The sequence below is a fragment of the Podarcis pityusensis genome, assembly GCF_964106645.2.
Source record: "Podarcis pityusensis genome assembly, chromosome: 10".
Classification (NCBI taxonomy): domain Eukaryota; kingdom Metazoa; phylum Chordata; class Lepidosauria; order Squamata; family Lacertidae; genus Podarcis; species Podarcis pityusensis.
The window spans coordinates 20,345,270-20,362,973 of NC_138035.1; the positions used below are offsets into that span (position 1 = coordinate 20,345,270).

The following is a 17,704-nucleotide window of genomic DNA, read 5'->3' on the forward strand; positions in this document are numbered from 1 at the left end:
TGTTGGCCATCACTGCCTACTGTGGGAGCAAGTTCCATTGTTTATGTGTTGGCTTCATTCATTTGATGAAATAAGCTATAGTTCATGAAAGTTCATGCTGGATTAAGGCTGCAATTCTATACAGTACACATTTACTTGGGAGTAGGTCCCGCTGAACTCAGTGCTGGGTTTCCCTCAGAATAGACATGTGTAGGAGTGCACTGTAAATCCGTTATTCTTTGGCACACCACATTAAGGAACATAAAGAGAGCCATGCTGACCTGTAAGCAAAATTCCAAAATTCATATTAGGGAAATACATTGATTCGGCCAACCAAAAACGTCCACAAAATAATAGGCAAGCTTTCCAGCAGGGAGGGGAATTGGCAGGAATGAGGCTCTGGTTGCACCAAGATGTGCCGTAAAGAAGAAAAGTACAGCGGTTGATATTTCTGGCTATAAAAGCCCCCTAACTTCTCTCATAAATTTTATTCGTATGCTAACTTTCCATAGTTCAAGCCATGCCGAAGGCGGCTTGGAATATGAAAAAAGTGCATAATTCAAACATAACAAAAGTAGTCATAAACATCAAAACATAAAAAATACACAGTCTTCACATAAATCTCAAGACCTAAAAAAACACGTAAACAAAATGAATACCGATAATAGCAACAATTCCCTCCCCCGCCGCAACAAAACTCCTTAAATTACTCCTGCCCAAGTGTCTCCCTCCCTGAAAATAGACGGTTGCTTATTATCCTTATAAACTATACCAGCAACTTTGCTCCGCGCTTTATACTGTATTAAGAAGGCAGGCCCCCTTCATGGATCACTGCCTTGCCATGGCGAAGGGGCTTGAATAACTCAGAGAAGCTATGAACTATGCCGAGCAGGGCACCCAAGATAAACAGGTCATAGTGGAGAGTTTTGACCAAACGTGATCCACCTGGAGCAGGAACCGGCAAGCCACTCCAGTATCCCTGCCAAGAAAACTCCATGGACAAAGACAACAGGCATATAAAAGTTATGACGCTGGAAGATGAGCCCCTCAGGTCGGAAGGCGTCCAACATGCTACTGGGGAAGAGCGGAGGACAAGTACAAGTAGATCCAGAGCTGATGAAGCGGCTGGGCCAAAGCCGAAAGGACGCTCAGTTGCGGATATGCCTGGAAGCGAAAGGAAAGTCCAATGCTGTAAAGAAAAATATTGCATAGGAACCTGGAATGTAAGAACCATGAACCTGGGTAAGTTGGATGTGGTCAAAAATGAGATGGCAAGAATAAATATTGACATCCTGGGCATCAGTGAACTAAAATGGACGGGAATGGGTGAATTTAGTTCGGGTGACTATCATATCTACTACTGTGGGCAAGAAACCCGTAAAAGAAATGGAGTGGCCCTCATAGTCAACAAAAGAGTGGCGAAAGCTGTACTGGGATACAATCTCAAAAATTATAGAATGATCTCAATACGAATCCAAGGCAGACCTTTTAACATCACAGTAATCCAAGTTTATGCACCAACTACTGGTGCTGAAGAAACTGAAATTGACCAATTCTATGAAGACTTACAAGACCTTATAGAAGTGACACCAAAGAAGGATGTTCTACTCATTATAGGGGATTGGAATGCTAAAGTAGGGAATCAAGAGATAAAAGGAACAACTGGCAAGTTTGGCCTTGGAGATCAAAACGAAGCAGGGCAAAGGCTAATAGAGTTCTGCCAAGAGAACAAGCTGGTCATCACAAACACGCTTTTCCAACAACACAAGAGACGACTCTACACATGGACATCACCAGATGAGCAGCATCGAAATCAGATTGATTATATTCTCTGCAGCCAAAGATGGAGAAGCTCTATACAGTCAGCAAAAACAAGACCTGGAGCTGACTGTGGCTCAGATCATCAGCTTCTTATAGCAAAATTCAAGCTTAAACTGAAGAAAGTAGGAAAAACCACTGGGCCGGTAAAATACAATCTAAACCAAATCCCTTATGAATACACAGTAGAAGTGAGGAACAGGTTTAAGGATTTAGATTTGCTGGACAGAGTGCCTGAAGAACTATGGGTGGAGGCTCGCAACATTATATAGGAGGCAGCAATGAAAACCATCCCAATGAAAAAGAAATGCAAGAAAGCAAAGTGGCTGTCCAACGAGGCCTTACAAATAGCGGGGGAGAGATGGCAAGCAAAATGTGATGGAGATAGTGAAAGATACAGGAAATTGAATGCAGATTTCCAAAAAATAGCAAGGAGAGACAAAAAGGCCTTCTTAAACAAGCAATGCAAAGAAATAGAGGAAAACAAGAGAATGGGAAGAACCAGAGATCTGTTCAAGAAAATTGGAGATATGAAAGGAACATTTCGTACAAAGATTACCATAATAAAGTACAAAAGTGGAAAGGACCTAACAGAAGCAGAAGACATCAAGAAGAGGTGGCAAGAATACACAGAGGAATTATACCAGAAGGATATGGATGGCTCGTACATCCCAGGTAGTGTGGTTGCTGACCTTGAGCCAGATATCCTGGAGAGTGATGTCAAATGGGCCTTAGAAAGCACTGCAAATAACAAGACCAGTGGAAGTGATGGTATTTCAGCTGAACTATTTAAAATTTTAAAAGATGATGCCGTTAAGGTGGTACACTCAATATGCCAGCAAGTTTGGAAAACTCAGCAGTGGCCAGAGGATTGGAGAAGATCAGTCTACATCCCAATCCCAAAGAAGGGCAGTGCCAAAGAATGCTCCAACTACTGCACAATTGCACTCATTTCACATGCTAGCAAGGTTATGCTTAAAATTCTACAAGGAAGGCTTAAGCAGTACGTGGACCGAGAACTCCCAGAAGTGCAAGCTGGATTTAGAAGAGGCAGAGGAACCAGAGACCAAATTGCAAACATGCGCTGGATTATGGAGAAAGCTAGAGAGTTCCAGAAAGACATCTACTTCTGCTTCATTGACTATGCAAAAGCCTTTGACTGTGTCGACCACAGCAAACTATGTCAAGTTCTTAAAGAAATGGGAGTGCCTGATCACCTCATCTGTCGCCTGAGAAATCTCTATGTGGGACAAGAAGCTACAGTTAGAACTGGATATGGAACAACTGATTGGTTCAAAATTGGGAAAGGAGTACGACAAGGCTGTATATTGTCTCCCTGCTTATTTAACTTATATGCAGAATTCATCATGCGAAAGGCTGGGCTGGATGAATCCCTAGCCGGAATTAAGATCACCGGAAGAAATATCAACAACCTCAGATATGCAGATGACACAACCTTGATGGCAGAAAGTGAGGAGGAATTAAAGAACCTTTTAATGAGGGTGAAAGAGGAGAGCGCAAAATATGGTCTGAAGCTCAACATCAAAAAAACAAAGATCATGGCAACTGGTCCCATCACCTCCTGGCAAATAGAAGGGGAAGAAATGGAGGCAGTGAGAGATTTTACTTTCTTGGGCTCCATGATCACTGCAGATGGTAACAGCAGCCACGAAATTAAAAGACGCCTGCTTCTTGGGAGAAAAGCAATGACAAACTTAGACAGCATCTTAAAAAGTAGAGACATCACCTTGCCAACAAAGGTCCGTATAGTAAAAGCTATGGTTTTCCCAGTAGTGATGTATGGAAGTGAAAGCTGGACCATAAAGAAGGCTGATTGCCGAAGAATTGATGCTTTTGAATTCTGGTGCTGGAGGAGACTCTTGAGAGTGCCATGGACTGCAAGAAGATCAAACCTATCCATTCTTAAGGAAATCAGCCCTGAGTGCTCACTGGAAGGACAGATCGTGAAGCTGAGGCTCCAATACTTTGGCCACCTCATGAGAAGAGAAGACTCCCTGGAAAAGACCCTGATGTTGGGAAAGATGGAGGGCACAAGGAGAAGGGGACGACAGAGGACGAGATGGTTGGATAGTGTTCTCGAGGCTACCAGCATGAGTTTGACCAAACTGCGGGAGGCAGTGGAAGACAGGAGTGCCTGGCGTGCTCTGGTCCATGGGGTCACGAAGAGTCGGACACGACTAAACGACTAAACAACAGCAACAAAGAAGGCAGGCTGCAGAAACATGCAAGGCACCACGCAGATCGCAGCAAGAGGACGTCTAGACCGAGTTCGAGAGATCAGGTCTTTTGGGACCTCCGAGGATCCGTAGGCACGCGGAGCCTCGGCAGCAGCGGCGGGCGGAAGCAAGAGCCGCTGGAGCCGGTGAAGCAGCCGAGAGCCCTTGTTGGGGCGGAAGTGAATTTAAGGTGTGGGCGGAAGTCCCGCGTCGTGCTGCTTCCTCGCTGCGTCCCTCACCTCCTCGGTTGCTAGGAGCGGGGCGGCCTGCCTCGAGTTTCTCCGTGCAGGTGAGAATCCGGGAGGGTCTCTCGCAAGGCTCGCCCACCTGGGCCCGAGCTCAGACGGGGCGGCGGCCTCGCCCGTTCACCTCTCTCTCTCTGGGGCGGCGAGCGAGGGCCTCTCGTGGGGCAGGAGCCGCCGCTTGGGGTCTGCCTCCAGGGCAGGGCGGTCGGCTGCTCGTTTAGGGCAGCTGCCTTTGAGGAAGGTTTGGATGCGAAGGGCCGGAAAGGGGAGCGGGCTATTGGGAAAAGGAATCCGCGTGCCCTTAATTTACCACGTCAAGCCACTTTTAATCCGTGTTTTATGAAGAATAGTTTCCCAGTGTCCGTCGCTCGAAAAGACAGAATTCCAGCCTCCCTCTCCTCACCTGCAATGCATTACAGAGTGATTTTCTCTCTCACACCCACCCTCGGGTGTCTTGAGGAAATGGGGCTGCGCTGCTGTTGTTTTTAACAACAGCGCTTTTCCTATAAACCGGCAGCCTTCTGCAACGTTTATGTCCCATGTTGTTATTATTGTTGTTGTTGTAGTTTATTAGATTTGTATAGAGTCGGACACGACTAAATGACTAAACAATAACAACAACATACCCTCCCTTCATCTGAGGATAATAGGGCGGTTTACAATCTTCTTTGTCACCATATCTCTACACTACAAACTGGTTCAGTAATTTTCTCCCCACCACCACCACCACCTGGGGAACCCTGACAACGGTAATTCTGTGATGGAGCGAGCGCTATGTCTTTTTATTTTACTTTCATGATTCATTTCGCCCATAGCTTGCTTTTTCTTTTGTGTCATGCAGGTGGGGGACCTGTGGCCCTCCAGATGTTTCTCCCATCATCCCTGAACATTGGTTGTGTTGGCTGAGGTCAATGGAAGTCAGGAGTCCAGCAACATCCAGAGGGTCACATATTCCCCATCCGTCTATAGCGTATTTGGGGCTTCCCTACAATATCGCACCTGCTGACTGGCCCCAGTTCAGCTTACGCTGCAATCCTCTTCACACCTATCTGGAATTATGCGCCTTTGAACTCAGTGGGATGTGGTTCTGAGTAGTCAGTAACAAGCTGAATGCAAGTTAGTGCTGTGGTGTCATTGCAAATGAGGTTAATGTGATTTTAGAACCATTGTTTTAAAGTTATGGGAAGCAATAGTTCCACTTTGTTCTGCACTTTGTTCTGACTTCATCTTGAGTACTGTGACCAGGGTTTTTGGCACCACACTGTAAGAAGGAGTTGCACACCAGAACAGGTTCAGAGGAGGGCCTGCAGTGCGCATTAGCATGAAGAAGCATGAGGAGAAATTGAAGGAACTGGATATGTTTAGCAAGAAGATGGTGGAGGGGCTGATAGTATACTTCTAGGGCTTGGAGGGTTATCATGTAGAAGAAGGTAAGGACTTGTGCTTCCTCAGAGGGCAGTGCTAGGTCAAGTTTCAGAGGGTATAGTTTTATTGAAATTCTTGATGTTAAAATCAGTTTGATAATGGAACAATTCAGAGTATTGGGGGCTCTTGCTTACTGGAAGTGGGTCGAGCTGTGTGTTGGGAGCACCCTATTTGGATTTCCCGTATCAAACAGGAGGTGGACTGAATGGTCTATAAACTGGATGGCCGATATCATTCTATAATCTATTTGTAGGATTGTGCTGTTTTCTTCAGCAAGCCTGAGATAAAATATGCCTTTGAGACTGTCCCATGGGACATGGATACCAAACAGAGAATCCTCAGTATCCTTGCCAGTATACATGATTCTTTGGGTGGCACCATGACAATTAATTTAGTACAAAAGCAATGTGATTTGTGCTGTGAATGTGTTGTGTGTTTGTGACTTGACTTGCACGAGGCTGTTTGGGCTGTTGATTGTTTAAAGGGCAACTTGTATGAACAAAACATTGACCTCTCGTAGCTTATAGGGCTTGTGTGTACCCACCCATAGAGTGTTGCCCTAACAAGATGTTTCCATGTGAGAGTTTTTTTATTACTTGTATTATTTGCAATGAGCATGGGAAGCCTACATGGTTACAGTGTACATCTGGCTGCCTTCTGTCCCATGTGGATAACATTTATACACACATGAAATTGCACTGGATAATTTCAAACATGCTTTTTTGGAATTGTTTGGAAAAGCCTCAAACAGATTTGATGCTATAGATGAAAACTAATATAGCTGTTGAGACTTCCACTCTCAAGAACTGTAGTACCTAGGATTTCTGAGTGAGAAAAGTTCCTTTTAACTTGTCTTAGTGCTAGTGTAATAACATGGAATTTGGATGTAATGTTAAACCACAGTGTAGTGCTACGCAAATGAGCCTTAAGTTCATGCTCATGGCTGTGCTCTGGTGCAGAAGCAAGGAAATCAGAAGCATCTGTTTCTGTTTTCAACTAGCCTCAATTTGTCAAAGGGTATTTTCTGATCTTGGATGGTTTTGGAAAAACAGTGGTTAAAATAACTACAGTTTGTCCCAGTTCAGGTGAAATGATAACCTGTGGTTAGAGAACTGGATGCTTCCAATCTTCTTGTTTCTGTGTTGGGGTGGGGGAGGTATGCATGAGTCTCAGGACCATAAACTGTGGTTTAGTGCTGTATCCAAATGCAACTACAGAAGCCGCCACGTGAAATAACAGAGAACACTCTGTTGTGTTTGCCCACTTTGACAGCAGTCTCTGAAGTCTCTACCAACTTTTGTTAACTGAGATCCAGAGAGGTCAGAGACTGAACTTTTAGACTTTCTGCGTGCAAAGCATGTTCTTTGTCAATGAGCAATGGCTCTCCAATATTGCATTGGCATAAATGCTGGGTGGCTGACCTTTCCATGTTGTTTCGGACAGCTTGGATAAGCTTGGACTCGCAGGCACTGGGAGTTGCTTAAATTTATTTTGATTTTGTTTGAGAAATTTTCTTCACTATGATACTTTTAAAGAGGGCTTTTTGTGTATTTGGAAAAGTCCAGATGCTGAGGTGCATCTCATTGAGTGCACGCTCCTACTAAATGTGGCATGAGCACCTTCCCTGGGTCCCTCTCTCATCTTGTTTCTGTGTGGCTTCTTGCTCTCATCTAACATTCATGGTTACGATTGGGCTGCATTTTGTTCCCAGGCCTAAGTGCTCTCACTTCTAGTTTAGAGGAACAGTCGCCTCAGCCACAGAAAGAGGATTTAATGTAATTTGTGCAAAGCCATGTTGCCAGCAGTTGCGCGGAGTCAGAAATCCACATATTAACCATTGAAGTTGTCCATAATTACCGGTATTTTCTTACAAGATAAAGGCAGTCTGTGAAATAAATACCATGTGTACTGTCATTTAATGCGGCAGCAGAATTATTGCATGTGTTGTGAAAGGGGTTTTCTTAGTGGCATAAATGAAGTCCTTTTGAAAAGGAGTCCGGCTGGCTTATTTAGTAGATAATCATGTTATTTGCCCAGAGGTACGTTAACTGAAAACAGATAACCTGCAGAAAGAATGGAAATCATTTATAGTGTATATACAAAATTATTGTAAACAAATTAAGACATTAGCAGGCTTAATATAAAATGTGCAGCTGTGGAAAATAAATGTATGTGGAACATAAGGGATAAATAATAAATTGGTTTAATTTGGAAATGCAGTAAAATATTATAAAAATAAGGAGCCACAGAAAGAGGGGGAGGGGAGTCAAAATAAGATATATATGATAAATTGTTTGCTTTTCAAGTTTTTTTTCTTGATGTTGTAAAACTAATTTTGTAAAAAAATAAAATAAATGAAAACAGATACTCTGCACACAGGGTTTGAGTGCATTTTAAAGCCTATCTCTTACAATTCAGCAAAATGTTTACAGAGCCTGACTCCAGTCTGAAGACTCCAGTCTGAAGATTCTAACTTGTCCATTCATTTCAGTGGGTTTTCTCTATGACTTAGTCACATACCACCCACTGTATAGACACCTACCCACTGAAATTATTATTTCATGCATCTGAAAAATGATTTGCCTTTAAACTTTCACCTTTTAATCTCTACATCTTCCCTCTGCACTGGAAAATGCAATATTATTGCATCTGTTGTTAACATTGAACAAGTTACATTTTATTTTTAAATATTAATGTAGGTTTACATACAGTAAGCAGCAGAGCCTAAGCAGCCTGTAGGGGCTGACGGAGCAAATGAATGAGCCTCTGTCCAAAGCGGGCTGCACATTGGTGACTGTGGGTTGTCTTGGGGGGGAGGGGAAACACCTCTGAAAATGGGAAAAAAGTGCCCCATGTTGGATGAGCCATCTAGAAACATCAGAATATCACCAGTGGATTGTGATCTGCATTTTGAGCAGCACTTTCAGGTTTCGCAAGAATATTTCTCTTCTGCATCATGCTAACATGACTGCCCCTTTGGAATATATTTTTTTCTCATTTGTTTTTGTTGGGCTGACTCGAGGGGTGGATTAGGGGGATAGGTGCAAGCCATTCAGAATGCAGCTTTCAGAAGAAAGCTGTGGGGAATACATTTCTCAGTTTTAATCGATGCATCTTGAATGAGATAGGACCAGCCTCTCCAGAGACTCTCCCTCTCCCCAGTTGCCTCCTACTTGAGGCATTAGAAGAAGCTGCAGGGTATTGGCTGGTTCTCATTACCCAGATCTCCAGCTGGTGGCATGCATTAAAGCTATGAATATTACTTTGTGAAATATTCGTCTGTATACTGAGTGTTTGCAGTTAAAGCAAGTGATGGATTGAGCTGATGACTAAGCTTTGCAAAATGTACCAGTATTTTGTCTCAAGACATTTTCTGTTTTGATGCTGTATTAAACCCCCTTGTGTTCCTTGTAGAAATGATTTCATGAATACAGTTCTGTTGTAAATTTCACTTTGATGCTCCTGAGCCTTGGCTTGTAAATAGTCTCTTACCTGGTCAAATGAAAACTCTCCAGGGAAGCTGCTTTTTTTATAAAATGGAAGCAACCTGGTACTCTCCAATCCCCAGTTCGGACTTTCACTATGCCATATATAGCACAAGGTAGGGACGCGGGTGGCGCTGTGGGTAAAACCTCAGTGCCTAGGACTTGCCGATCGCATGGTCGGCGGTTCGAATCCCCGCGGGAGGGTGAGCTCCCGTCGTTCGGTCCCAGCTCCTGCCCACCTAGCAGTTCGAAAGCACTCTTAAGTGCAAGTAGATAAATAGGTACTGCTTTATAGCGGGAAGGTAAACGGCGTTTCCGTGTGCTGCGCTGGTGCAGGCTTGCCAGAGCAGCTTCGTCACGCTGGCCACGTGACCTGGAAGTGTCTCCGGACAGCGCTGGCCCCCGGCCTCTTAAGCGAGATGGGCGCGCAACCCCAGAGTCGGACACGACTGGCCCGTATGGGCAGGGGTACCTTTACCTTTACCTTTTATGAACAGAATAGGTAATAAAAACATTGCAGCCTGTTAACTTTTGTACGTGTAAAGGCAGCAACCATTTTAGGCATTTCCAATTGATGCACAATCGCTGATGCATGGGTCCCTTTTTGACCCAGAATAGGGCAGAACAGGGGTGTAATGGCAGGGCAGAACAGGGCTGGAGTGCAGCATGCTTATGCGTGCTCCACCAACATGCATGGCGGCTGGGAACAGAAGCCCCACACAAAATAGTTACCACCTGTAATTCCAAAGTTGACAGGTCATGTTAAGAACATTTTAGATATGCAAACTGTTGTGGGGGTCCTTATTCTTAGAGAATCCTGTGGGAGAAACTGTAGCTGTTCTCATTTTAGAGGTACGGAAACTCAAGCTGAAAAACGATGGCTTGCTTCACAGTACCATATCTTGGTCATTCTTTCCACGGCCCTGTAAACCAATTCATATTCTTTTTACCATATTATAGATAATAGGGCTGCTGTGGAGAGATGTTGGCTTACCTCAGGAAACTATGGTTGAGCAAAAATCTGGGACTTTTTATATAAGCAGAGTCTTCCTCCATGGCTCTTTTCTCGAATTATCATCTGGTTTCCTCATCAATATTAATGTTACTGTTCTATTATACCTGCAACATATATCTTACCTTACCCAGGTTTGGGGCATAAGAGTTGTTTTATTACATTTTGTTACGTTCTTGCTTTGGAGGATTGTACTTGTTGTCTCCACAGTAATTCTTTTAAAAAATAATAAAGAAGAAGAACCACCTTCATAGCCTAAAGCCTTATCTATGAATATATTCTGTTTCCCACAGTGACTAACCAGATACTTGTGGGAAGCCCATTGATAGAACATGAGGGCCATACTTCCTCCCTCCTGTTCTTGCTCCCCTGTAGCTGGTACTGAGATGCCTACTGTATTTATGAGACATACAATCTGATTCACAGCTCAGTCTCTTAACCATTAGAGCAGGAATGGGAAATTTCTGGCCCACCAGATGTTGTTGGATTACAGTTCCTGTTATAGCTCATCATTTGCCATGGGATTTTGAGTAGACGAGCATCTGGAGGCCGCAGGTTCCCCATCCTTGGAGAAGACTAAGCCACCTGAAATAACGTTACTAACCACTGATGACACTAACTCTGCATTTTGATCCGCAAACACTGGGGATCTCAATCAACCCTGCCTCTATCCTCTCATTACTAATGTTTATAAAATGAATACAGGCGCTGCTATGATGAATGCCTTTGTTGTGATCGAAATTCTCCACTGCCTAAAGTAAAATAAAAAAAAGAAATGACTCGGTGAACTGTTAATAGCATTTGCAGTGGTGTTAAATTTTAGTTTTGTGCTCAGAGGGAGATAGCTGGAAGGCAGACGTGCTGTGGAAAATGCTGTTACAAAGCCCACATCAGCAGAGGTGGGCACAGCAAACACTTTTGCATGCTGACCCGTAGATCTGTGTTGAGATTTTTGTAATGTATGTGGAACTCTTGAGAGGCTGAACAATACCCTGAAGAGGCGAGTTTAATACTGCATCTTCAGAGTCCTTGAGAGGAGTGGTTCTGTTACTGGTAAAATAAAATAAAAATGTGGTCTCCAGATCTTTTTGGCAACTTGGCTGTGTCTGCTACTTCTTTCTTTATTGAGGTAGATTTCACTATACAATAGCTGTCCTTGCAAAACGAGACAGTCTACACAATGACCACTATCAACAGTGCTGAGATGAACATTTCTACTATATTCTACTAATACTAAACTCTGAGTGTCAATCCTTGAAAAAGAGGAGTTAACATCAGGCTCAGGGGAAACCTGGGGTTTACAGCACTACAAAAATGTTTTGTTAAAGGAAAAGAATACGTAAAATTCCCTCCCAAACCGCTCAGTATCTATGGAATGATGGGTAACTCTGGGGTGGGGTGGGGGCACACAGAAAGCCTGGGAGGAAATGCAGTAGAATATCCTGGCTAGAACCTTGCAGAGGAGCACTCCATGTGGCAACATTTTTTTCCTGCTCTCTGTAGCACAAAGTTTCTCAAGTGTTTCTGCCAGCCCTCCATTCACAGGCCAGACTGACCCTCTGCATCCAACCATGGACGGTGTGACAACTGACCTTTCTGTACAATCTCCTATTGCTGCTGTGGCTTCAACTAAGCTTCAGGCCCTCATAGGTTGGCTATGAGATGTGTGAAAAAGCACATGAAAGGTTTGCTGTGCATTTATTGTAATCCTTAGATGAGCATCCTTGTGAGACGAACTGCAAACTCACCAAGGAGTTGGCAAGCACCGTGGTCCACTCTAGATCCTGCTCACTTGTCTTAGTGGCTTGGCCACTGTCATCAGCCACAACCTGCTAGAATGAGGATCAGAGGTTGACAGGACTTTTCTCCTCATGGCAAACCTTACAGGACAAATCAGAATAACTTATGAGACAAGCACTTTGGGAACCTATTTCCTTGCTTGTCTGCCTGCATTTTTTGGTGTCCATAAAATGCAAACTCCTGTTTCTAAGCTCTATTGCCTGCGTTAATTTGCTCCTGTTGCCTTATTTACATTGATTACTTTGGCTCCTTTGGTTGCTTTATACTTTGTTGGCTGATTTCCCTGGTTCCATCAGATCTGTTCTGCTCTGCTGCTGTTCCATTGCCTTTGGCAAGTTTACAGTTGTGGCTGACTTGTTGCTGCTGAGCGTAACTTTCCCCTTCTGTATGTCCACAGAATACAGTGGTACCTCAGTTTACAAACTTAATTCGTTCTGGAAGTCAATTCTTAAACTAAAGCGTTCTTAAACCAAGGCACACCTTTCCTACTGAGGCCTCCCACTGCCAGTGCCCTTCCACTGTTCGCTAACCAGAACACCTACTTCCAGTTTTGTGGAGTTTGTTCACCAAATTGTTCATTAACAGGGCTGTTCGTAGACCAAGGTACCACTGTATATCGGAAGTGTTTTCTCTCCCACACCCAAGTTTTTGGGTCCCAGTTCTCTCTTTCCCCTCCTATCTTAGAAATACAGCTGCTTTTTCATTTGCAGAAACCCATTGCTTACTTAAATATAACTTTAATAAGCATGTGAGTCATAAACTATGGGACAATAGTACTGTGTTTGAAAAAATCCGGGTGTAATATACATCTATTCTGTTTCTTTTCCCTCCCACCCACAACTTTTGGGGCCCAGATGGGCTTCTCTCTTACATTGGTCCACTAAATGTACAGTTTTGTAAATCTTGTTTGTCCCTTGCATGGGGTCTTAACAAGCGTGATATCTCTGCTGGGTGCGATATCTCTGCTATTCAACTATTTCATTATCCCACCTGGTTCCTTTAAAAACATTTTTACTAGTCTAAATATGAAATATTAGTGGAACTAGACATTTATTTTTTCCCCACACCAATGGTATTGATTGTGTAACCTCATTTTTTTTCTCCTCTAACCATGCCCACTTAGTACCTATTCCTAAAAAAAAAAAAGAAAAAAGATAATTTTAACTTCTAAACATTATAATTGGCACCTATCACTAAACCTTATGACTGCCTGCAAAGAGAATACATATATTCTCAGGAGTGGCCTATTAATAAGTACTAGCAAAAGAGCTGCTGCTGGGATGCTTATATAAAGGACAACTTAATATATAGCGGATAATGTCCTCTTTCCCACTGAGCCCCCAAGTGCATAAACTTTGATCAAAAGGTGTGTTACGGGATATCCCTTCCAGAAAGGCAATGTATATATACCGAGTACAAGGCTATTAAGGATTTCCTTAAAGGTAGCATGGTAAAGGCTATAAAACTTTTGGCCTGGAGATATAATGTCCTTTTCAACTGGGAACAAGCCACAATGGCTAGGTTTGCACATTAACACTAAGCCAGAACTTATTTGATCATGTTGCAAACCAAGTCCAGCCGACTATCTATGGTTTGTTTCAGCTAACAAGCCATGATGTGAAGCTATGATTTGTTGCTGATATATGATCCATGGCTTACTTTTAACTGTTACATCTGTGGTTTGGTGTTACATCTGAATACAGTATTAGCCTTATTTAACCATGGTTTGTTTAGCTACCCCACCCCAAACACTCATCAAGTTACAATGGCCCAGGGCAAGAGCTGCTGGAAAACAGACAAAGCTTTAGTGAAAAAAGATGTGACTTGTCTGTGGGACAACTCATCGTATTATTGCATGCCATCCCAATCTCTGAGGGGTGTGAGATTTCAGGTATTCTAGGAGCTTACCCTAAGGTTGATGTTTCCTTTGGAATGAGGTACAGTGAAGACTGTGGTGTCTTTATGATATATGGTTTATTTACAACCTGAGCCTCCGATGGAGGGGTTCACAGCATTAACACCCCAAGATGATCTGTCTTCTCCTATAGCCATAGCCTTGGATTTCAGCGGAAATCGCGCATGGCTCTATCTCTCGGTCTTTTCAGTCTGCCCCTTTTTCTTCCGGCTTTTAGCTCACATAACTCAAGTCTCCACTCTTGCCTTTTGTCTATTCCAGCAATTGAATCTATGCTGGATCCAGGAATTAGAAGCAGAGCTCAGGCATACAGCTTACTCCTGCTCCAAAAAAGCAAGCAAGCAAGCAAACCCCCAAACCCTCATAGCAGTATGTTGAACAAACCAAGACTAAAATGGGCCATAGCTTAGTATTATGCAAAAGCAGCCAACTGGCAATGTGATATACATTCCATATTTTGAATTAAAGGAGACCCCCCCCCCTTTGAGCAGCTGTTTAACTCTACCTGGCAGATTACCTTCATAATGTTGCAGAACTTTCATTGTCTATGTAGGTCAGCTGTCTCTAGCAGCCAATACTTTGTGTGGGTAAGCGTTCTCTGATTCATCCATCTGATTATATTTCCTCCGTTGGATTTTTCTGGGGAGATTGCCAGCATGGGTCTTGTTGGTCCTGGGGGTTTGTGTTCTCTCGCACCACGTTCTCACACCGTCCAAACAAGAAATGCCACATCTCATTTTGCAGGCTCAAGGAATCCCCACGTTTACGTAAATGTGTGATTTTCTTTTTCCATCTTTCACTTTTCTCCCCAAGGAGGGAATGGGCAGGGAAGGAAGCATGCAAACCCAAGACTTTCTTCCCAGATACAATTTGAGAGTGGCAGAAAACCTAAGTGAGCCTGCACCTTTGCAAGCACACTGCTGTAACTGTCTGCTACTGTAAAATGTATGTTTTCCAAATTGGAGAAGTTAATGAAAACGTCAAAAGCTTTGACACATTTCATCTCATGCATCAATATAATATAAATCATTCAGCTGAAGCAAAATATTTAACACTTGCCAAGTGTGCTTGTTGGAACTTCATTTAACGCCCCATCCTTGGTAGCTGGATTCAAGTCAGTCTAGTTCTTGCTCAAAGGTACAGGCATTAGTTGTGAAGATCCCAGGAGAAGCACTATTAAAGGGATGGACGCTCATGGTTATATGAATGAATTGCTGCTTGCAAGATGAACTAGGGTAAAAGTGGGCAACATCTTCCATACTCTCTTACCACAGTGAATCTTCGGGTATTCACAAAACATTTCGCAGCATGAAATGTTTTTCTTGTAGAATGGGAGAAGGGGAATTGTTTTCCAGGTAGGTAGTCATGTTAGTCTGTTTCCGAAGAGCAGCAAAGAGTCTTGTGGCGCCTGAAAGGCATAACACATTTTATTCTGACAAAAACCTTTGTGGACTAGATATCCATAAAATGTCCTACGTTGGGAGGCATGTATACCCATGGTTTAGGAGGGATGTGTGAGAATCTTAAGCTTTGATACTAGTGGGGTAAAAAACCATTATCTCTATTCAGGCCACAGGTGATAGAACTGAATGGTGGTTTCATGCTGGCTTCTCCCTTTGAAGTTCCTTTGCTCAAGAACGGCCACTTTAAGGTAATTATATAGGTGGAATAGCTCAACACTTTTGCTGAAGTATAGTCAGCGCTGAAATTTTCATAGGAATGGGAGCAGGAATGGAAAAAGATCTGTTTGAATGTAGCAAAGTATTTTTTAAAATGGTTAAATCTCATGTAGGTCTCTAGGGAGCATTTAGGCCTCAAGGGAGCACTTATGCTCACCTTTTGCCTGATGAATGAGAGACAGTGCTTACTTGACTTGTAAAATAAAATGTAGTAAATTGGGGTTGTTTACAGCACTACATGCACATTATCTCTGTAATCCTTACAGCCACAGGGAAAGCTAGGCTAGTATAATTATCCTCTTAATAGTGGCTTTCTTAAGGGCTGCTTGTGAGTTCATATCTGAGCTATTTGAACTGGAGGGTTTCTGACTCACTTAGCTGTAGCTTGTGATTTTTTTTTAAAAAACCCAAAATGCAAATTTGGCATCTGTTTTTTTTACAGTCAGCTTTCTTTAGCTTTGTCACAGCTCAACAGGCAGCTGCCTGGACTGGCAGAATTTTAGGAGCACCAGGGTTATCATCCCATCCCAGAAAAACAGGAATTCCGCAGATTCCAGTTCCTTTTTCTGCTCTATGCAAGTAATGGGGATTTTACTGAATATGGAGCAAAGAAGGCAAATCATACTGTCCTTTGGTTCCCCCCCAATGCTTGAGATATGCCAGATTATGCTTCATAGCTTAAATGTGCCCTTGTATTCAAATGAGGGATGGGACGTGGCTAGTTATTATTTTATTGATTGATTGATTGATTGATTTAATAAAAAGATATACACTGCTTGATTGTAAGAAACCTCACAGCAGTTCACAAAAAGATAAAACAATAAAATTGAGAAAAAATCACAGCCATACTTTAAAACATACAAAATTTAAAATACCAAAACAGATTAAAATTACCCCAGCTTTCTAAGCATCTGGGTAGGCTTGCCTAAACAAGAATGTTTTTATCAGGTGCTTTAAAAAGTACAGTAAAGGCGCCTGCTTGATCTCAATAAGCAGGGAGTTCCAAAGTTGCAGGTGCTGCCACACCAAACAATCGAGTTCTTACAAATGTGGCTTGGGTATTCTGTGGCATCTTTATTATTCTCATTGAGAACCAGCCTGATTAACTTTCAGGTATAAAGCACACACTTGCAGTAGCTTAAAGAGGGTGGACAAGAGTTATAGCCTTCCTCTTCCTTCTCCCGAGAGTAAACTGTTAAGAAAACAGCAAGGTTGTGTTCTTTGGCTGCACAGCAGGAGAGCAAAGCAAATTGTTTTTTAGTGCTGGAAAGCAATTTTGTCTCTTAATAACCTCGGTGCTGACCCCATCCTGAGATAATCTTTGTCCAGAAGCAACCCAACCTGACTTTATTTTCTAGCTTATTGATTTCCAGGGCAAATAAAAAGCTGGGCCCGAAGAAATAGGACACATCCCTTGGCAGCCGTTCCCACTGGGGTGTTTCCTACTGGTGATTGCTAGGTGCTATTAAGACCCACTTCCTTGCAGCTGTGTGTGTGTGTGTGTGTGTGTGTGTGTGTGTGTGAGAGAGAGAGAGAGAGAGAGAGAGAGAATACAGAAGCACTCAGGGCTGCCTCAGTTTGTAAGGAGCACAGATTCTCTCTTTTAGTGCCAAGTGTAAAAGATTGGTCGGAAGAGCATAATGGGTTTGGCCATGGTCAGGCTGCATAGGGTTTCCTGTACAGTGGTACCTCGGGTTAAGTACTTAATTCTTTCCGGAGGTCCGTTCTTAACCTGAAACTGTTCTTAACCTGAAGCACCACTTTAGCTAATGGGGCCTCCTTCTGCTGCCGCTCCGCTGGAGCACGATTTCTGTTCTCATCCTGAAGCAAAGTTCTTAACCCGAGGTAATATTTCTTGGTTAGCGGAGTCTGTAACCTGAAGCGTATGTAACCTGAGGTACCACTGTACTCAATGCAGTGTCTACAGGTTAGTTGGCAGTGACTAGATATAGAGGGAATGTGCTCTGGTTTGTAGGAAATAAGCGTGAATGGGAAAGGAAGGGAGAAAACTATAAAAAAAACCAACCAGGCCTATTTTACAGTAGCGGGGCATACTTCTATATCAGCTTTGGATTAAAGTGGCTTCCCCTCCCAAAACTGAAACACTGA

At 43.0% G+C, this 17,704-nt stretch overlaps 1 protein-coding gene across 4 annotated transcripts in view; it reads left to right on the top strand.

Moving 5' to 3' along the window:
- Window positions 1-4,168: 4,168 nt before the first annotated feature.
- Window positions 4,169-17,704, top strand: part of WASHC1 (WASH complex subunit 1) — a 66,643-nt gene continuing 53,107 nt past the window's right edge. For 3 of the 4 annotated variants that reach the window (XM_080971627.1, XM_080971626.1, XM_080971625.1), the window contains exon 1: window positions 15,486-15,567. In XM_080971627.1, the coding sequence (XP_080827753.1) occupies window positions 15,517-15,567 (51 nt within the window). In that variant the 5' untranslated portion in view covers window positions 15,486-15,516. Of the gene's footprint in view, window positions 4,324-15,485; window positions 15,568-17,704 lie in introns of those variants that run through there. The other variant, XM_080971629.1, reaches the window with a different exon arrangement.